The 22,649-nt window shown below is 43.5% G+C and overlaps 1 protein-coding gene across 6 annotated transcripts in view; it reads right to left on the reverse strand.

Moving 5' to 3' along the window:
• Window positions 1-22,649, reverse strand: part of atp2b4 (ATPase plasma membrane Ca2+ transporting 4) — a 66,428-nt gene that overhangs the window by 16,847 nt on the left and 26,932 nt on the right. For 4 of the 6 annotated variants that reach the window (XM_048255459.1, XM_048255454.1, XM_048255455.1 and 1 more), the window contains exons 3-17: window positions 22,430-22,627; window positions 21,253-21,510; window positions 18,935-19,060; window positions 18,293-18,415; window positions 17,154-17,189; window positions 13,995-14,174; window positions 13,008-13,222; window positions 12,247-12,489; window positions 10,811-11,055; window positions 10,440-10,674; window positions 9,464-9,643; window positions 8,702-8,789; window positions 8,006-8,112; window positions 1,229-1,420; window positions 279-492 (exon numbers count right to left, since the gene is read on the reverse strand). In XM_048255459.1, the coding sequence (XP_048111416.1) occupies window positions 279-492; window positions 1,229-1,420; window positions 8,006-8,112; window positions 8,702-8,789; window positions 9,464-9,643; window positions 10,440-10,674; window positions 10,811-11,055; window positions 12,247-12,489; window positions 13,008-13,222; window positions 13,995-14,174; window positions 17,154-17,189; window positions 18,293-18,415; window positions 18,935-19,060; window positions 21,253-21,510; window positions 22,430-22,627 (2,640 nt within the window). The remainder of the gene's footprint in view (window positions 1-278; window positions 493-1,228; window positions 1,421-8,005; window positions 8,113-8,701; window positions 8,790-9,463; window positions 9,644-10,439; window positions 10,675-10,810; window positions 11,056-12,246; window positions 12,490-13,007; window positions 13,223-13,994; window positions 14,175-17,153; window positions 17,190-18,292; window positions 18,416-18,934; window positions 19,061-21,252; window positions 21,511-22,429; window positions 22,628-22,649) is intronic. The other 2 variants (XM_048255457.1, XM_048255458.1) reach the window with 1 other exon arrangement.

Raw genomic sequence — 22,649 nt, forward strand, 5'->3', positions numbered from 1 at the left:
ATGTCCGTGTCGGGAGATATATATATTTTTAAATCTTTTTTTCACTGATAAGAGTTGATAATGCACTTCATCTTGAACTTGACAGCAGCTGGCCACAAGGCTGAAAGGCCTAATGGCCGTCACATAAAAATTCACACAAATGAACCCACACAACAATTTGACAGCCAACCTGCCCGAGGGGTTGACAAATGTAGTTGCCTCCATGTCACTCTCTTGCATTAAAAAACACAACACTCTTTCAAAGACAACAAAAACAACAACACCACAGATGACCTCACCGGCAAACAGCAGAGTGAAGATGATGACGAGCTGATAGACGGCGTGGCCCAGGATGTTCTTCATCATGGTGCGGGAGATGAGTGGCTTGTTCCTGCCGTAGGGCTTGCGTAGCAGCAGTGACTCTGTGGGCGGCTCAGTAGCCAGGGCCAGCGAGGCCAGTGTGTCCATGATTAGGTTCACCCACAGCATCTGGACAGCCTTCAGGGGAGAGTCCTGCAGAGAGAGCCAACCACGCCCCAAAGCCCCCACACACATGAGTTTCCAGAGCATTTTACCTTATTTGCTTTTGTGGTTTAGCCATTTTGGCAGTTGCTCAGTAAGCACAGAAGGTTTGTTTTTGTTTGAGGTAGCAAAATGCACACTTGAATGCATCTGTTTGCTAAAAGCCAGGATTGTTTCAACTGGGGAGAGAGAAATACTGGGGCGCCATGCCACATTTCATTACTTTTGTGTGAATTCAAACCATTTCACAGTAGCTTACACAAGGGTATCTGAACATGCATTTTGTTTTAGCAGTCTACTTGATTTAATAGACTACCAAGCACTTGCCACTTTTTTCCCTCTCAAAATGATGACACTTTTCCCCATGGGCTATGACTCCAGCATCTGGGGGAAAGTCTGGGACTCTCTGTACTTCCATATCTGGGGCACTGGACTGGGACAATATCCCAGACGGCATCAGCTTGGCCGTGGAGACATTTAAGACTGAACTATGACGTGACAGCTGAAAGAGACTCCCATGATGGTTTCAAAGAGCTCTTTTCATAACTCCCCTGTGTCAAACCTACTCTCTTGGTGGATGTCCCTGATATTCTAAATCCTAATAAAAATAGAATAGAGACTTCTGCACTATCCCTTCTCTCTACCCCAAATGAAAAGTAATGGTCTAGCCACTGTCTTAAGTGGAGAAAGCCCACACACAACCAAAAAGAAAAAAAGAGTACATTACCTGTGTGATGCAGGCACCCGTGAAGGCGACTATGACAGCCACCACGTTGACAGTCAGCTGGAACTGCAGGAACTTGGAGATGCTGTCATAGACGTTGCGTCCCCACATCACGGCCTTGACGATGCTGGTGAAGTTGTCATCTGTCAGGATGATGTCAGATGCCTCCTTGGCCACGTCTGTTCCAGCGATTCCCTACAGATGGAGAAAGGATGCAAGGTGATTTAGCAAATCTCAGTGACGTCTAGTTGGGGCCAGACTGAGGTGACAACTGCATCAACATAACGTACTAGAAATTATTTGGACATTATTTAAGGGTAAGGCTGAACAGTCAAACGTCAGTCACATATGAGTTCAAACCTCCCATCTTAGTAAGTGTGTGCTTTAAGAGTCAGGACCAATTAAAAGATAATTAACTAGGCTGACTTGAAAAGAGGAAATAAAGAAAGAAATTAAAAGTCTAAAATCCCAACGATAACAAATAGGAGAAATTGTCACTGAAGTGCAGTGTGTCAAAGGAGAAAAGCAGAATGTAATGACTTTTATCATATCAGATGAAAAAAATCCACACAATCAAAACACGATGAGCAACAAAGAGATAAAAATGCAATTTCACCATGGATTTATCTAAAAGCACATGAGAAATGTTCATTTGTATAAATTTAATCTATTTCAGGCCATCCTTAAAAATATTTTGGTTTGCCGTAACCCGACCGACCCTGTCAATTTAGCACCGACCCAGATATATTTTTTTTTTCCATTTTAGTCCGACCGACTTGCGGTTGTAATTTTTATGCTATGACCCGGCGATTTATTTTTTACTCTTCAAACAAATTAATACAAATGCAATACAATACTATTTTGTTAAGTAGCCTAGGCCTATTGTGAATATAAATGGACTACATACAAACGTAGCTACGTTCTTTCTTTTAAATAAAAGCCTGTGGCGTCATCTATGTTTATGTTTGTCATGTGTCACATGGCTGCTACGTTCATTTCACTCACTATGGTTCGCGCGTGACTGTAATGATGGCTGCGTCTACAGAAAAGAAAATGTTCGCGGTCAACGTTAAAAGTTATACTGAATCGGGCACCATTATTCATCTAAAAAATGCATTAAAACACCTCAACATCGCGTTAACTTGGCACGAAGTTCTGGAAGAACTGTGCCCAGATCTTTTCCCATCCCTTCTCCCCACCAGTCTAACGGTGACTGACGACTGACCTGAATGAGACTACTAAAGTTTTGGTGGAGGAAAAACAGACAATTGAGGACGTGCTACAATTTGACCCAGGAATCAGAGTGGTTTCTTTTAAATTGAACTGTAAAAGTGACCCGCCACCACCACCACCCAACAACGTAATGTTAAGGAATGCATTTTCGATCATGATGGAGCAGACGAAGACCCAAAAGGACCCGGTCCTTCGCTCCTGCAATAATGGTGAGTATTAGCAATATTGACCTAGCAGAGCAGGCTTTTTATTTGAGCTAGCATGCATACTACCTGTTAACGTTAGAAGCTAACTTCTATAGTGTTTGAGATGGCCTATATGCTTGTGAATTACGTCTGTGTGAATCTACATTTAGGTGCTCATTATTCGAAATTCTTAATGGTGAAATATGTGTACCAAAGAAGTATTGCATGGGATTGTGCTATAGGCTAGCAAGGCGGCTAGTTCTTAAGGTGGTTAAGAACCTACTGTCTAGCTGCTGGTTGGAGCCTTTTGGCGGAGAAAAGAAAAAAATCGTAACCGGTCTCTGATTTGTAGGTGGCATTGACACCTAGCGGTGGATGCAAGTAAAACAGTATATCCTGGTTACCAGTAACATCCCTGAATTAATATATTATTTTTTCACAATATATTTTCATATGATATATATTGTTTACTTTTCTGACAGTACAGCATATTTGAAGCTATACATTTTAGTCAAGTTTATTTATATAATGCATTTCATAGGCTACACAGAGGTAATTCAATGTGCTTTACTGCACATAAACAAAAGCAAATAACAAATAAAAGCATAGAAGGGCAATATAGTCAAAGAATAATTCAAAAGGTAAAGATCATAATAAAGCAAGAATTTAAGCAAGAATGTTGTGTTTTGTTACAGCTAAAGATCGGCTTTTAATGATGTTGTCATGGACATGAAAAGAGAAGAAATAAAGTTCCCTGGAACAATGGCTAATGCCGAGATAAGCCGTTACATGCTGGCACTTTCGTAGACACATTGTGGTATCTGGATGGTACAAAAGAGAAAATTCAAAGAAGAGCCCTGAACCAGTCTGGATCCATAACCCGTATTCCAGAAAGGTAATGCAATCTAAATGACCCACAGCACAATTTTGATAGCAGGGTTTCAAAGACCAGGAATACTGACCAGTTGAAATAAATGGTGGAGTAATGTTCATAAAAATTGTTGTCAATTTGAAATCATTCTGATACCGCTTGGTGAATGTATTTGAAATAAATCTTTCAAAGTTGGTCTCGCATATCACTGCATGATGTTGTTGTGGTATTCTGTGTTTCAGGTTCATGAACAATTACAATGGCTACAATGACTACAAGAGAAAGAAAATCAAGGCACCACAACTGGACTCCGCATCACTAAAGACTCATGTTGCATGTTTGCAAACACTAATGGAACAGAAATTTGTATCGTTGTGGGGGGACTATGGCAAGGACCTAGAACATCTAGCAGTATCCATGAGTGAGTATGCCCAATTCCTTGACCTTTCGTCAAAGGCTCAACAGGATCGTCAGTCTCTGCCTCATCCAGTCAGACAACTGGCAGAAAATGTCCAAGTCCTGCACTTCAACGGAGGACCAAAAAAAACAATGTACTCCCTAATTGAGGACCTTGTGAACACCAAGGACTTTTACGAGCCAATTATTTTTGATGAATGCCTACATGCAGCATCACCATTCAAGAACAGAACAGAACGGCACCGCTTTCTTGATGGATTCAATGCTGTGGGAGTGGCTGTTGACCAAATAAGGTACAGTATCTGTTGATCATAAGAATATTGTTTTTACAAAGTGGTTGTGATGATCGAACTCAACATTGAAACATTGTGTTTGAAGTGTAGAAACTGTTTACTGCTTGTAGGTGTACCCAAATGTAATGTTCTCTAAAGTCCTTGCCCATTTCAACAGCACTTGTTAAGTTACTTGTATTCAATGTTCTGGCATGATGGAGGGAGAAACTCCATTATATATTATTATATATTATATTTTTATTTTATATTATATATATTATATATTATATTTTATCTTTTATACAGGTATGATCCTGGTGGCAATGTTGGTGGGGTTTGCATTTTTTGGAAAGTTCCAGCCATGAGAGAGGAGGAAGAGTCAATGACCAAGGCAGTCCAAATAATGAAAACAATGGAATCCAAGTTGCCTGTCTATCATACCCGAGCAATGCGCAAGGATTTCATCAAGACCGCGTCGTCAGCAACAAACATCTCTCATTGCCTGAGTGAGACAGGCAATCTTAGGTGAGGACCCTGAACTTGTCACTGACCTTCGTTATCTAAATAAAGGTCATCCCCAAGACACCTTTGACACTTTCTTTGATGAGCTGAACATGGAACTTGAGCAGATAACTGCAGCTGATGAAAGACGTCATGGGGTCGCCCACCTGTCCGAGTTCATCTCTGTAAGGGATCTAATTGAAAGAGTAGCCAAGAAGTGTCCACCAAACACTCCGATCCCCAGTGAGACCACTGTACTGTTTGCCTTTGTTCCCAAAAATGCTTACAGTAATGTGGCAAAGCTGTACAAAAGTAAAGTACACATGAAATTTCAGGTTCAGACACGACAGCTACGGTCATCACACCCAGATGACCATTACTGTGCAGCTCTCTTTAAGTACATGCGGTCCTTTGCAGTCAAATACAGGGATTTAACAACGTTTCTCTGTGTAGATGATAAGTCCAAAATAGATTTTGGTGAGCCAGGATTAGCCATGTCATCTGGGGTGCGGGGGAAAAAGTCCTTAGTAGCTTCCAATGGTCTGCTCGGAGCCCTTGACCATGACCAACAACAGAAAGGGTCATTGACTCCATCTGTCTACCTCAATGTTGAGATACCAGAGACTGTTGACGACTCCTTCTATAGGGGTCAGGTCACTGTGCTTCTGAAGGACTCTGTATTCCAGCCGAGCAGTGCCTTCCGGCACACAACAGAGATGAAGAGGCTTCTGGGAGATGACATGGACAAGGTGAAGCCCTTCTTGATCATTTATTCCGACGGAGGACCTGACCACAGGGTTACCTATGAAGGTGTAAAACTGTCCCTAGCTGCTGTTTTCAAGGCGCTAGACTTGGACATTCTTGTGGCTGGGCGCACAGCGCCGGGACACAGCTGGGCGAACCCAGTGGAGCGAATCATGTCTGTTCTAAACCTTGCCTTCCAAAACATTGCTCTGTCCAGACAGGAATGCTCAGCTGAAGTTGAACAGGTGTTGAGAAGCTGTGGTGGGATGCAGGACATTCGAAAGAAAGCTGATATGGTGGAGAAGCTCAGAGATGAGTGGAGCGGATCTGTCAAATCTATGAAAGATTTACTAGAAGAGCATCACCGTGTTCAGCTGAAAGGAAGGCCATTCACTGTTCTGGAAGCGGCATCTGATTTTGCAATCCATCAGGAACAGGCTGATATTATTGGCAAAGTTGATGCTTCAATAGAGATTGGCAAGTACCACAAGAAAGATCTTGCAAATAAGGAAAACTACAAAACCTTCATGGCCAAACATTGTAGGGAGAGAAATTACATTGTGCAATTTCGCAAATGTGATGATCGTGCTTGTTGTAAGCCCTTGAGAAGCAGTGTTGAGGGAGACCTACCAGCTTGGATACCAGATCCTCTGCTTTCAGAAGATAGAGCCCACTTTCAGTCTTTTGATTCTTTGTTTGGACAAGAAACATCTGAAAAAGACTTGCCAAGTGGAAGCAAGGAAACTCTGACATCTGTCGCAGAAACACAACAGGTACGCATTTGAAGAATTTGACACACTCCTGTACTTTGCCATGTTATCTGCTCTCTTTAGGTTTTTATTGATGTACAGTGTTTCGGGTGGTGTTTGTTGCATGAAATCACATAAGCAATTTTGCCATTTGTAAGCAAACTTTATTCTTGGTCTTTGGCTGATATAGGGATGCAAGAACAGTTTCCTTGTGGGACAGAATGCACGAGGTACAATCCAGTGTTATGAGTGTGGAAAACCACGTTGCATCTATGCCAAGAAGTCACTGACAGTTAAGTGATCAGCGGGCACTCAGAGAATGCTCCTCAAGCATGACTACAGCTGTGGTTCCATGTTGACCGTAGAAGGCAAGTCTCTGTCCATTTAGCTTATGTGCACTAATGTAGTCATATTCCAGAGGTAGTCTTTTGTGACAGTGACAGTTTTCAGTACATGGCTCTTAAAAACCAATTACAGCCCCCCCCCCCCTTCTCTCTCTCTCAAAAACATAACTATAATGTAAAGTAAAGGATAACAGTTAATAATAAAGGATATCCACTTTTCCTGTAGGCGAAGATTCTCTGCATGGCACAGTGTTCATCAGGTTGCAGCTGGTGTGTTCGACTCCAATAGAGTTTGCCTACTATGCTGCAGACAACCTGAAAGTTAGGAAGGATGTATGTGCATATTGTGCAGCACCTGGGACCGAGAGAGACAAAGATCTTCTGAAAAATTATAAAATTGTGTTGCCAGTCTGCCCCCAGTGCAAGCACAAGCCTGCACTGAAAAGGGCACCTTTTCCAAAGATGAGATAGTTTGGTCAGAGCAAAGGGTCATTACATGTTGGAACCCTGTTAATGCATGTTAATGCAATTAACTGTTATTTTGTAGTCATTTTAATTTATGTTTTCCTCTGAAAATGGGTAGTTTAGTTTTGTGGCTTCTTGAAATCTCCTGCCATTTTTTGTTGATTCTGCCTCAAAATAATTTTTTTTATTTTTGACAAAGATTTCCAATTGTTTGTGGTCTATATAACCTGCATCAGAATGAGTCAGTGACGTCAAAATATGCAAATCTGTTTAAATTCATACCTACAAAATCACCGTGACCAAAATTTTACTTTTTTTTTTTACTTTGAATCTTCAAAAAAAAAAATATATACCTACCTACCGACCCACTTTTTTTTTTTTTGGGCTGTTACTGCAAACCAAAATATTTTTAAGGATGGCCTCATTTCCAGCCAGCATCAGCAAGGCTTTCACTATTATTGCATTATTTACTTTTCCTTACATAGGAAATAGTATTAGTATGCTAAGACAGTGGCACTATAGTCATGGCAATGTCTCTCTCAGTTACAGCATTAGTGACTGTGCTCTGTTGTGTCGCCTAGAGACCGTTTCATTATCAGTATATTCTTAAAGCACTGAGGTGGATTTCTGATCTCACAGTGACCTGGCCTCGTTAAAGGTGATCACACATTCTCTAATATCTACACATATAACCAAATCCTTTAATGTGGCCACCATTAGGCTCATACAAAGGATGGCAACCGTACAAACGACTAATTAGACTTAGAGGCCCACAACAGCATCGTAATCGTGGCTTTCATTACTGTATTCAGACAGTGTCTGTACTGCTCAGCGAATCACACGTCCGTTTCAGCAGTGGTATGCAGTTGACGTACCACACAGACAGCAGGGAGAAAGAGACCTCCTTGTGAATGTCACAGACACTGATAAAACATGCTTTACAGCATCCAGAGGGGAGAGAGAGAGAAGAGAGAGGGTGGCTCAAATGAAATGTGTTACCATGGCGAATCCCACGTCGGCCTTCTTGAGAGCGGGGCCGTCATTGGTTCCATCTCCCGTCACGGCGACAACCTGTCTGGTCTCTCCGACTGTGCTATCGATGATGCCTGCGGGACAGAAAGATGTCTGGTCTCAACTCTCCTTCATCCTTCAGCGGTGACACAGCAGCTTTATACTTTTATTTTTTTAAATGCTCTACAGCTTTTATATGTCTTCAATGTGCTTTACATTACATGTGTATAGTATTTATGCAAAAAGAATGCAAAATCTACTTTTGCAATAAATACTACTGCACCTTTTAGTAGTTTGTTGGTGGCTTGGATGTTAAGCAAATGTTTATACTTGATATCTAGCCCCCCCCCCCCCATCCACACAAGATCAATGAGCAATAGAAAAGACTCTTGGCTTTCATAAAGGAAAACATCATAAAGAAAGTTTGGACTGTCTCCCTGGCCTGTCTCAGAACACAGTAAGCGCTTGATGAAGTGGCGGAGGGGGTTCCTCCTCTCCTTCCCTCCTATCCAAGCACTTGGCCTGTGACATTACTTCAGACGCTCCACAAGTTATGGCTGTGTGTGTACAGAGTGACTCAGTAAAACAAGCAGACTTTCATAAAGCCTCAGGGGGAGGCAGATAAGGCGGGCGTTTTTTTTTTGTACATTTTTTTTTTATTTAAAGCTTTACTTTTCTTCTCACCTTTGACCAGAGTGTGTTTGTCTGTGGGGGAGGAACGAGCCAGCACACGCAGTTTGGGCCACACCTTGTCTAAGCGTTCTTGCTCCACCTAGGGGAAAAACAACATGGATGAAGAGCTTTCGGTCCTGCATAGATACCTGCTTCAGAGTATTGCATCAGGAACTGAAGCGTGTAACTGCATTGGCTATGAAACTGGGTAACACCAACTGAAGTGAAACGACTAAATCTTGAACGATTACACGTTCCGTCAAGCGGAAACATTTGATCACTGCAAACCAAAGATATTCTGAAGTGAAAAAACAGGGTTGCGTGGCCCTATTTGTAGCAAATTAAAGCAATCCGTTCTTATTTTTTTTCCCAGTCCCCAGCCACAGCAAAGACAGTTGTGCTCAGCATTATCATGTGACAAAGTCTGGAGCTGAGGTTCAAAGATAGATTCTTTGGAGAGCAGTTTGTCAGTTCGCCAGAGGCTATGGAAGTCTTCACCATAGCAACAAGTGGCCCCTGTGGACAGGGAGAGGAAAAAAACTGCAAAGTTTCCAAATAATCTATTCTGACTTCCAGATACAACTTCTTTCCCATTGCGGAAATTCATAATGGTCTGACACAAGTGCTGCATGCGCTGTTTCACACTCAAGAGATTAGACCATGCGCCTCAGAGGATCTTAGTGCGGTGTGTGTTTTTTAATTTAAAGCCCGGGAGCCAGAACATGATGCAAGCCAAAAAAGGCGCAATGAAATCGGGTTTGATGTGCGCCTCACCTCCCCTTTGTCGTTGCGGATCTGCCTGTTGAACTCCTTGCCCTCCATGCACAGGAAGTCCTCGTTGGGCTGCAGGATGCCGCACTTGGTGGCGATGGCGCGCGCCGTGTTGATGTTGTCCCCTGTCACCATGCGCACAGTGATACCTGCCCTCTGACACTTGGAAATGGCATCAGGCACCTGGTGAGAGACACAAAGCAACCATAGCAACCATAATGGTCCTCTATCAGAATTCACAATGCCAACTTGTTCCCCAGCTTGGAGAGGACTCTCAAACAAGACACTGGATTAAGAGAATATCCATTGTATTTCAGCTCTTTGCTCTTTGTAGATTACAACTCAGCATTCAATACAATCATCCCAGACATCCTCATCAGAAAGCTGTCTGACCTTGGCCTCTCCTCTCACATCTGCTACTGGATTATGGACTTTTTTAACCAACTGGCCCTAAACTTTTTTAATGATGCAGATTACACTGTTAGGGTGATTGTGATGCTTTATTGCATAAGTGTGCTTTTTAATGTGAGGATTTTCAAATGAAGTTTCTAAATACAAACAGTAGGGAGGGGGTATACAGTCTGATACAGCTGTAAATCAAAGTTAAGTTATAGCTCCCATTGTAACGCAAACAAGGAGCATATCTATTGTGGAATAAGGAGTATGAGGAAATCCTCGAACATTAGTCCAAAGAGCACTGATCTACAGCCCTTAGAATCAAAACCCACCACTACTCACAAATCATAACATTTGCCGGGCGCCTGATTCATGGCATCCACAAATTCCTAATGGCAGAATCATCAGTCATTGTGTTGAAGCCCCCGCAGTTTCTTATTGCAATCATTATCGCTGAAGCATATTCTAGACACAGACACACTGCTTCATTCAGATTGATTCATACGAGCCCTATAGACATGGCCATTAGAGGAACCCCCTTGTGGGCTTGTAGTGCAGGCAGAGTTATAGCGGATTGTCTAACCTCTGGCCGAACAGGATCCTCGATGCCCGTCACGGCAATGCACGTCAGGTCATTGAGGATCTCGGCCTCGTTGTCCCAGTTTGGCTCCACCTCGCCAGGGAAGTCCCGATAGGCCACGCAGATGGTCCGCAGCCCGTCGCACGCCATCGGCTCGATGACTTTGCGCACCATCTCGTCACGGTCCTTGGGCTTGAATGGCCTGGCCACACCCGAGGAATCAAGAATCTGAGAGCACCTGTGAGAGGAAAATATACAATATAATTTTAATATAATATAATATAATATTATATAATATAACATATTATAATATAATATAAAAACTAGAGGATGAAGCAGACTCAGAAGTAAAAATGCTATATGTCTTCCCGTACTTGCGCAGGACGATCTCGGAGGCGCCTTTGCTGTACATGCGATAGCCGGGGCAGTCAGTGTTCTTCAGCACGGTGCTCATGCTCTTGCGGGCCGAGTTGAAGGTGTAGACCTTGTAGAGCTTCTCTTCGGGCACCTCCTCGCGGATGGGCTGGTAGTCCCGCTTCAGGTCCAGCACCAGGCCCAGCAGTGAGCACTCTGTCTTGTTGCCCACGTGCCGCGGCAGGCCACCCTCCTTCTCCGGAGGCTAGGGTGGCACAGGAGAGAGGACAGCACTATAGGATAGCACTAGCATTTGTTAGCCTCTGGAGATTTTCTTTAAAGTATCAGACATGCCCATCCCTCATTGAAACAAACAACAGCATTATGGCAGGAAGCTCATTATACATACATTCTACTGTAATGTGACAGGGATATTTTATGACAGACAGATACATGTCTGCTTTCTTTCAAGCACATAAGCAGCTGCAAAAGGGAAGTTTAAAATGCTATTATATTTTAGGCTGTCCCTTGCTGTCCTGTCTGATGTTCTGGGAAATGCCAAGCGCTGCCTACAGCCTGACAGACGGCTCAGATGTACGGCTAAAGCTCAGACGTCAATCGAACCCTGTCATAGCCGAGCCCGGGTTTATGTGCCGTCTCGCCATTAAATCAGACCGTCATGGTGGCAGAGCCAGCTGGTATCCTCAGTGGTGAGTTACAGTTTGTTTGGCTGCTGTGCGATAGGTTGGGCTGGTCTCTGGCTGACGGTATATCTCCACCGCCAGAGGGATAATAAGCAGCAGCCGACTCACACGCTTACAAGCAGGCTGCACTATGGAGAATTTAACCCCACTAGCTGGCTAACTTAATGACTAACAAAACCTGGGAATAGTCACTGTAATCAGTGTCAGTTAGTCAACTATGCATTTTGAAGCATGCTAATGCTAATATATATATATATATATATATATATATATATATATTCACCTTTATTATTTATTTTAACAGATAAACTCTGACTGAATCAGATACATTTGATTTGAATGATTCATATAGCCTCTTCTGTGGTTTCTCCATTTCCTCATCTTTTGTTTTTGTCCTTTTGCCATGTTCATTTTGCTTGCGTGTTTGGTCTGATCACATATGATGCAGTCTAACTAGAGGATAGACCAGTGGGCTTCCTAACAGGCGTGTGCAATTTCCAAAGGTTGTGCAATAGACCATTTACAGACCAACAGCCCTGTGTGGAAGAGGAGGGTGAATCTCTGCTAGACTTTTTTTTTCTCTGGAGGTTCTTTCACAGATCTAGAGGATCTCATGGCTTTAAAGGGACATCAGAAGAATGGGAATGAGAGCTTGCAGCAAAAATATATACTATATAAATAGGATAAAAGGATATGAATAAAATCTCTGAAAAGAGTGTTTTTTTGTTTCTTTTTAAGTGGTCTCTTCTTACTAGGATCTTGGAGGTGTAGGCCGAGTTGATGGAGATGCTGTTGACCAAGACCTCCAAGGTCTCGGGCTTGATGGCCTCGGGGTCGGGAACCGAGGGGTAGTGCGTGCCGCCGATGTACGCTTGCACCACCGTCATACGATTCATGGTGAGCGTGCCGGTCTTGTCGGAGCAGATGGCCGTGGCGTTGCCCATGGTCTCGCAGGCATCCAGGTGCCGTACCAGGTTGTTGTCCTTCATCATTTTCTGTGAGAACCAGCACCATGATTAAAGTTGCATTAAACCATAAACCCTTAGTAATTACAAACAAGAGTTCCAAAGCAGCACTACTGAAGGCCATAATCATCAATCTCCCTGCGTGACTGAACAGATCATTGAACAAAGTATATTTAATTTCACGACTAGGAATACATTTTTAGCATCCTCATTGTAGTCACTACAGGGAGAAGAGCCCAACTGTCTGTCAAATCTGTGGTTCCCAAAGGCCAGTGCTGTAAACTCACAGTATGTGCTTTACAAAAAGATTCAAATCAAGTATGCCTTTCAAAAGACAATAACAGATTTTGTGGTATGATATCAAATCAAATAAGCTATTCTGTTACATTTGGACACTTGTCAGATGTGCGTCATTTACCTTTGCACCAAGAGCCCAGCCTGCAGCTAACTGCCACCAATAGCTAGCTTTGATATACAGTAACTACACTGAAGATGCTAAAGGATAACGCTAACCCTAGAACCTCTCCTTATTGCTGTATAGCACTCACCTTAACCGAGTAGGCCAGGGAGATGGTGACAGCCAGGGGCAGTCCCTCGGGCACTGCCACCACCAGCACGGTCACGCCGATGATGAAGAACTTGACGAAGAACTGGATGTAGATGGGGGTGCACTCTTTCGTCCAGGAGAGGCCCTGGACAGCGAAGGTGTCAATGACGAAGTAGAGGATAAGGATGACGACGACAAGTGCCGACATGATCAGACCTGGCAGCCGGAAGAAGAGGAAGAACAACAAAAGCTTGCATTTATATGGGGCTTTATCAAGGCACCCAAAGCGCTTTTCAGTGAAGGGGAAACTTCAATTACTACCACCAATGTGTAGCACCCACCTGGGTGATGCACAGCAGCCATTATGTGCCGGAACGCTCAACACACCAGCTTGAGGTGGAGAGTGAGGAAATAAATGAATGAGCAAATTACACTGGGAGATGATTAGGGGTGCCTGGCTGAATGAGCCAGGTTGGGAATTTAGCCAGGACACTGGGGAACCCCCTACTCTTTGCGATAAGTCCCATAGGATCTTTAATGACCACAATAAGTCAGGACCTCAGACACTCAGTGAGTCATAGAAGACACTGTCCATTCAAGCAATGTCTCGATTGGCTGAGATGACAGGTTGCCTCCCTCACCACAGTGATATATTGGTAGCTGTGGCTACTCTTCCATTAAGTTTTTCATTCAAAAAATAATAATAATAAAAAAAAAATCATCAATAGAGTTGGCCGTCTCCATAATTCTGGCCTCTGGACCATCGACAGATAAATTTCTCTTTTCAAAAGTAAGGACATTTACAGGATCTTCCCCTCCATGAATATCAAATTGTTCACCCTCTCCCAATTATGTCTCTCAGATGTGTGTGACTACTTTGAACTTTAAAGGTGACCTTTAAAACAGAAGTGTCTTTCAACTGGGACAAAAAAATCTCGCAATTAGATAGCTGCTGACGACGGCAGCTCGGAACGGACGGCTCACTGACCTGCCTTCCCAATCTGCACAGCCAACCGCGTCAGCTTGCCCTGCAGCACGGACTTCTCCTTCTTGGTGACGTTGACCCGTTTCACCTCCTTCTCCTCCTTCTCTTCCTTCTCCTCCAGCTCGGCGCCTTCCTCGCTCTTGAGGGGCTGGATCTCCAGAGCGACGCCATCCTGGGTCTTAGCTGAAGGGGTGGCGGTGAGGGCAGGAGGATTCGGTTGGAGGTAGAAGGGTAACATGAAAAGGGAGGTGGTGGTGGTGGTGGTGGTGGGGGGAGGGCAACGTAAAATAGACAGAGAGGCAGAAAGCACAGACAGAGTCACAAATTGGAAGTGCTTTGATAAGTGTCATGTTGGGCTAGAGAGGAAAGACAAGAAAAACAATGTCAGACAGTCAACACCGTTGACACCGTCAGATACTGATATGTTGTTCTGCTTGAAAGACACAGTCAGGCCCTATGCAATGATATTCCTCGTGTTTACTGGGCTACCAATTTCACGCTGGAAGATTTTCCATTCAACATTCAATGTTCCTGGAATGGTTTTACAATCCATTTGCCAGGTTGCAGGATTCGCCATTGTATAGAACTACCACACTCTCTCAGATATATTTTTACTATAAGCAACTAACCTCTTGTTTTGAAGAATAATAGAAACACTTATAATAGAATATAGAATAATAGAATTATAATAGAAAATACTTTATACTTAAAAGTCAATGGCAGCTCCACAGATAATGTCACATCACATTACACTTTACTGTAGTTGTGCCGAGCCATTTAACCAAACATCTCATCTTCAAATGTGACACAAAACATGACATATCATATGATGTGACACTTGCTTAAACAAAATAAAACGGAACTAGTCTGTTTCCAGTGTGTGTTGCAATCTGACCAGTGAACCAGCACACAGTGACAAAACTGATTAGAGAGAACTGGACAAGAGCGGCTGACACCAGAGACGCCGGTGAACAAAAGCACACACAACGAGGGGGAGGAAGAGTAAGCCTGAGTAACATACAACTCACACAGCATTACAACACAAAGGCAGTTACGAACCAACACGCACATAGTAACATAAAAACAGAGAGAGAGAGAGAGAGAGAGAGAGGGGGAGAGCATAGGTTGACAATCTCCATTTTTTGGCAACATAGACTAGAGAAGAAAAGGACGGTGAGAGGAATGTGAAGAAGAGAAATTAAGATCACACAAGAAGACTGCAAGAAGATCAGAACAGACAGCATGACGCTCCTGAACACACCCTAGAAGGAGGCAACAGTAAAGGAAAAGAAAAAAAACAATTAACAGATACCAAAATAAAAGACACTCCATGACACTCCACAGCCAATTGATTTCTGCAAGGGTGCAACTCCCACTTTAGCCTCTTCCCAGTGCTGCTGCACACACACACACACACACACACATGGTTATATCTGTCTATCTATCACAAAAAACATACACACACAACCACACACACTCTACTTAATTAAGTCTGCATTACAGGGGTGGCACAGTTCTTTGTTCCTTCACTTGTTATGCCTTTCACGACCGAGTCATTAGTGACAACACACTGAGACTCTCAGCCAAAGACGATAATGGCTATAAAAAGACGTCTCAGCCCGTGCTGCGAGCGGAGTCCTTTAGGGACGATGGCTCGGCTCCCTTCTTCTCTCACGAAAACCCATGACACGACTGCCCAAAGGCATGCTGGCGTGAAGGGAAGGGGGACAGACTAGCATAGTCCTTTCCCTTTCCCCCCGAGTGTGTGTGTGTGTGTGTGTGTGTGTGTGTGTGTGTGTGTGTGTGTGTGTGTGTGTGTGTGTCTAAAGCAGATGCTCCATCCCAGAGGGAGGGGAGGGTGAAGGGGAGTGATGTGGAGAGGGCACAGTAAACAGCTTGTGGAGGGTGGATGCTCCCCCTGCCACTTGGAGAACATGTTGGCAAGACGAGCGAGTGTGGCAAACAGCAGGACCGATATGGGCACAACCTTTGCTGAGTCGTTAACCCTTTGCCATCTACATGTACACCATTCGTACACACAAAGACCAACGTGGACCGAGCGCGAGTGCTCATCAGTGACACAGTTGCGACTGATCTCATGTGATCTGGATTATGCAATCTGACGGAATAAACCACAGCCTCAGAATGAGAAACATTTAAAAACAGTTGAAATCAGAGTAGTGCAATTTAGAAGATTCAGTGAAGGCGCTCTTCAACACGTTGAGCCATCTCAAGCCATTTTCTGTTGTTTCAAGCCATGGGGACACAATTCTTACCAAAATAAGCAAAGGAACATTTTAAGCTCATTCTCCTTTTGCAATACAGAGGCAAGTGGTTGCCTTGACCTTTGAAAAGGATCTTTTATTGGGCCTTTTGTCAAAGTGACAGATTCTTCTCACTGGAGAGGTGTTATTAGGCAGTGAGAGGGGGATCTGCAGCTCCACAGAAGAGAGGAGTTTGTAATGTCAGACAACTCGTAATACAATAAATATTCATAAAAAAAAACATATTGGTAAGGAGGAAATTGGCTAAAAAAACTTACATTTTAACCATTAATTACAAGAGTTGTCATTGAAGTACATGTGCCTCTCTGAATTTCAGCCAGGTAAACAATTTCCTTTACCAGTATGCCAACTTTAATCTATTCAAATATTAATTTGAATAGATTTTCTATAAATATTAATCCAAATATTAATCCAAATTAGTAGTTATAAGTAATACATAAAGTAAATTGTGTTTTGTTTCTGTTACTGTTTACATTTACAATAATATTATTTTTACTTTTGTAATCTACAAACCCTAGGTGTATGCTAGCTGTAAATTCAAACACAAGCTCTTTGAGAAGAATTTCTTTGGGTAGTTTATTGTAAACAGAGATTTATGTACATGACTCTGACTTCATCCACTCTGAACAGCCCAAAGTGTTTATACAGCAGCACCGAGGCAGAGTAGAAACGGCTTTGTGGTCAAGACAGATGAGAGTTGCACCCTTTCAAAGCTAAAAAAGCCGGGCGCGAAAACCACCCTTGGGAACACGGCAAGAGAGAAGGGAGGGGGGAAGCGACAGTGCGAGCAGGATGTGAGTGGGAGACACAAGACTGTGAGACTGCTGGCTGGCTGGAATGGGGCAGGGTAGGGGGGGGGGGGTGGGGTGGGGGTTACCTTTGTTGCGATTTTCAGGGGGTCCTTGTTTTTTACCTGTTCAAACAGAGAGAGGAGAGGGCGGGGCACTGATAACATGGCTTAAAGTAAAGAACAAAAACGGATAAAAGATCGAAATCAATACAACTTCACATGTGGTCATATGGGATTGAATATGTCATGTCAAGAGAGAGAGAGACATCAGGATTAAAGTGAACTTCTTTCCTTGTGGAATCCCATTGTGGAAAACTAGTTAACTAGCCATCCTTTATATATAGTACAGTAGGTATTAATAAGTTTTGATAATTTTTGATATTGTTGCGCATCTCATTTCAAAAGATGTACAGTACAACATATAGCTTATATAATGTCTTTATTCAGGCAAAATTTAATTCTGTTTTGTATTGTAAACAGGTTTATTTAACTAATAAAAATAATACAAGGTCTTTGTAATTACTTTAGATATTAAAATGCAAAGGTATGTTTGTTTGTTTGTTTGTTTGAAGACCACCTTCAGAACATTCAGAGTCTCATTGCAAGACCTCTTTTCTCTCCTCTTGAAAACATATTCAGCCCATTAGGAATGAATGCTTTGGATTGAGAGCAAAAATATAAATATACAACAGAAATTAACAAAATTCAAGGGTTAGTATGGAACAAAAACAAGACAAAATACAGCCCTTCAGCCAATGTTGCTATGACATCTTTCTGCACCAGGCTCAGTGGAAATGGCACTAGCTTTCCGGATACTCGTCTTCACTCTGGTCTTGACCTTTACTCTAGCTCTTCCAAACACAATTTTTCGACTTTTGTATTCATGTATTCATTGATGCCATTGTTTCCAGAATACAGATCTAATTCGCATTCATTGAGGGGGGTGAGCCAGATGATGAAAGCGACCATCAAGGAGCTGGGATCTAAAAAGATCCAGTCATTTCTGAATGACAGGGGGGAGGGTGGGGGTGGGGTAACAGTAAAGGAGCTAAGGAGCCTTCAGATAAGCGTACGCAAACCTGAATGGCGAGAAGGGGGGGGCGGTCTTACCGTGTAACAGGGAGGCCTCCCATTGACTAACACAGGCACACACGCCAGGGAGAAAGGCTTTGTTGAAAGGGCTCGTTAAAGGGGAAGGGGTTATCGGGAACGTCAGACACGCTTACCTTTCTTCACCTTCTTCTCCTCTTCCTCTCCAGCCCCCAGGAGGGTGAAGATGATGCCAGTCTGAGAGTTGAGCCCGATGGCGGTGACCACCATCCGACAAGACCCCTCCATCACGTGAGTGCCTGGTAGCCAAAAAAGCCAAAGAAGGTTCACTTGTGTGCTTTATACCAAGGGTTCTCAACCTTTTCTGCTTTGAAGCCCACCTTTTCATACTTGTGAGGCCCATTAAAAAAGATCCCCAGTTTGGGCTAGATGTTTTCCATATCTGAAGTCTGTTTTCTTGTCAAACTGAGCGCCTCAAATTGATGACGTTGTTTAAAGTTGGAACGAATAATATAGCTGTAATATTGGCTATTACTATCATAGTTACTCTAAAACATCGAATTTCCATTATAGATAAGATTAATATTGTACTCAACAAAAAAAAAATCAGTTCATATTTTGCAAACAAATTAGCTTCAACTTAAAACATTTTCCGACCCCCTTTAATTGCACTCTGGTGGCCCACTAATGGGCCTTGGCTCAGTGGTTGAGGAACGCTGCTTTATACATCTCATGTGCTAGCCACTAAAAGTATAGCACTTATCATGCAGTCAAAAAAAAAAAAACATAACGAGACAAAATGGAACAAACAAACTAACCAGACAACAGCATAGGGTCCTTCTCCAGGGACTTCTTGATCTGGTCAGACTCCCCGGTCATTGAGCTTTCATCGATCTTGAGGTCATTACCCTGGATCATCACTCCATCAGCCGGCAGCAGGTCACCTGTGACAGCAGACCACCAGTGAGAACCACTCATGAGAGACAGAGAAGAGGACACCCAGGCTCTATCAAAGACCACTTATTTTCATCATGTGAAAGAAAAATACAACACCCCTCAATACAGTGTCCTTCCATAGAGTAATAGAGCAATTCTCTCTCTCTCTATCCACATATATATATATATATATATATATATATATATATATATATATATATATATATGTGTGTGTGTGTGTGTGTGTGTGTGTGTGTGTGTCTTAGAAATTCCACTCCATTATAGGCAGAATACACCTGAGATCAGTTGCATTGGTTTTTAATTAGGGCAGCAGTTTTCAGATTGCATTATGTGCTTATATAATTGCAAAATGGTTTTCGACTGTTGTAGAAAGGAATGGCTTTAATGCATTATCTACATTGCCCATTATCAGCAACCATTCATCTAATGTTGCAAAGACACATTCTGTTTACTAATCTGATATCATTTTAAAAGGCTAACTGAGAAAACATTGGAGAACCCTATTGCAATTACCGGTATGTGTGACCCCAAACTTTTATATATATATATATATATATATATACACACACACACACACACACACTGTACATACATCATAGAAGCCACCCATAGCTTTGTCATCTCAGAGAGAATTAAAGTAAATAAGAGGGGTGGTGAAAACAAATAACAACAACAACACTTAGTAGGTGCTGCTTTGACCCTAACTTGACCCTTTTCTGCTGGTCTTGCACAGAAACGCTGCCAAAGTGTTGCACTCTGGCTCAGCTAAGCTGCTTTGAGCTGGTAAAGGCCTCTGCGTGCCACGCCGGAAAGGCTGTATATAAGAACACACAAGCAGCGCGGCACAGCACAGCGAAGCGCAACAAGCTTCTTCAGCTGGGCCGCCAAGAAGGAGTTCCGTGACCCACAGCTGTGTACTAATTCCCCCCTCCTGGTCACTTGATGGACATCACTCGAATCAACAGACAGTGACATGGTTGGGGACAGGGACCAGTCGAGTGACATTTCCTCTGGGGACGCTGGGCTCTACTCAGACTCAGGGGTGAGGAATTCAAATGGGGTCCAGTGCTTGCAAGGCAAATGAGCAGAACTGGTTGGATTTCATGCTGGCACAGATTTCTAACCATGTATGCCAGACACACTTCCAGGGAGCTGCAACTGCATCACAGACTCACAGCCTCTAGAGGCATCAATCTCAAACATCCTCTGGTCCTCTCCTCTCTCTCTCTCTTCCAATCTCTCTCTCTCTCTCTTCCTCTCTTGCCTTCTTTCTCCCTTTCTCTGTATCTCTTGCAACTGATCCATCTACTTTAGATCTGATCATCTAAATTCCTGCATCTGGCTGTGGCAGATGGGCCCCCCGTTCCAGCGTGAAGCTCCGCTCTAGTTTTATCTATCACAATCACTGGATTACCACCACACAACGCAACCACTGCTTTCTTCCTCCACGGAAATGGAGCCTCTGTCATATTGGACACCATGTGGAACAGAGATTTTTTTTCTGTGCAGAATACATTCTGTGCTACAACATGCATTCATTTCTGTCCACCAAAATAATCATGTTAGTGTTCACCAAATACTGTACAGAAGACATTGTTTTGTGCACAGAAACCAGATGATTAATCTGTGTGTGAAATGCATGTCTATTTATATATTATGTGCTAGTCCCATGAACATACTGGAAGTATAATACCAGTCAATTCTAATACTAACTGTTCAAGGGGGAGGGCAGGCATCATTTTGAAAGGATTTTTGATGAACGTATCCCATTGAAATCATGCCATCACAATAGAAATCCCAACTAGATGCTGTTTGGATTTTCACTGATATCGACATTAATATGCACACACCAAGCAATGTACATACTGCAGTAGTCTGTATAGTCTGTCTGGATTTCACAACAGTCAGTGGGGGATTTCGTCACTGAAGCGCAACACTCTTTCTGAAGACCTCAGGAGTGGGCCACCTGGGTGTGTGTTTTGCCCTAACCCCTCACTGCTCCCCGAGCGCCGCTGTTGTTGCAGGCAGCTCACTGTGCCGGGATTAGTGTGTGCTTCACCTCACTGTGTGTTCACTGTGTGCTGAGTGTGTTTCACTAATTCACGGATTGGGATAAATAAAACAGAGACCAAATTTCCCTCACGGGATCAAAAAAGTATATATACTTATACTTATATACCATATTTGATCTGAGCGATGTCTCCCACCACGATCTCGGCCACGGGGATCTGGATGACCTGGCCCTTGCGGATGACGGTGAACTTCTGCTCCTGCTCGATGCGGTTCTGGAGACCGCGGAACTGCTTCTCTTTGCTCCAGTCGTTGAAGGCGGTCACCAGCACCACAATGACGACCGAGATGAGGATGGCCGCACCCTCAATCCAGCCGGCCTGAGACTCGCCCTCGTCGTGCACGCCCCCTGACGCCTGTCCACATGCTGCAGGGGCAGAAAAAGAGAGAGTGTTAGAGAGAGAGAGAGAGAGAGAAAGGCAGACATGAGGAAAGAGAGAGAGGGAAAGATCAAAGAAGAGAGTGATAGAGAGAAAGGGAGGGACAAAAACAGAGAGGGGGAGAGGGGGAGAGAAAAAGAAAGGGACAGAGACAGGCAGAGAAAGAGACAAAAATGGGGAGAGAGAGAGAGAGAGAGAGAGAGAGAGAGAGAGTGCAAGAGAGACTGAGAGAAGTCTGTCACACACTCAAGGAAAAAAGTAAAAGAAATCGACAGAAGAAAAATAGTCTGGGGGGAGCTTCCCAAGCATGCAATCATTTAGAACAATGCTTCACTACTGGCTATTTGGGAAGGGAAGGCAACTGTGACACAAGCTATTAAAGAAAGCACTAAGCTCCCGGTCCCTTGGGTTTACCCTTCTCTAAAGGAGCGAGCGGTATGCAAATAATCACCTCGCCTCCCTGCTGCTCGGGAAACATTCTGAAGAACTTTTAGCTCAGAGAGAGAGAGAGAGAGAGCAAGCAAGAGCAAATCCACATTACATGTTCTACTTGTTATCACTGCTTGTTCGTTGCCAGCCTTGTGGTTGATTTTTTTTTTTTTTTTTTTTTTCAGTTTGGCTTCACTTCCCATTCCATCCCCCCACCCCTACCCCCTGGATCCACATGCCCGTCTGTTCCATTTCCCTGTTCCTGAAAGCCGACCTCTATTATCTGCGCTAGAACCGATATTACAAACCCTTTCCCCTCATTAAAATATAAAAAAGGAAGCACGGCGGCCGAAGGAAGATACTGCTGGATATCTGGCAACCCCGGATAGAGAGTGGCTCAGCTCGGCTCGGCTCGGCACCTGACCAGAGCTCGCTGCTATTTGGGGAAATGCCCCATGGCCAGAGGCGGAGCGTTACCCTCGGCGTCGCCCCCTGGAGGCTGGTAGAAGGAGAGGCCCAGGGAGATTATGGCGGCGATTTCCAGGATGATGAGGGTGAGGTCCTGTAGGGCCTCCCACACGAGTTGCAAGAAGGTCTTGGGCTTTTTGGGAGGGATGAAATTCTTTCCAAATGCTGCATGGCGCTTCTCCAAGTCCACTGGATTTCCAGAGAGACCTACAAATGTAACAGCAAATAT

The sequence above is a fragment of the Alosa alosa genome, chromosome 10 (genome assembly GCF_017589495.1).
Source record: "Alosa alosa isolate M-15738 ecotype Scorff River chromosome 10, AALO_Geno_1.1, whole genome shotgun sequence".
Taxonomy (NCBI): domain Eukaryota; kingdom Metazoa; phylum Chordata; class Actinopteri; order Clupeiformes; family Clupeidae; genus Alosa; species Alosa alosa.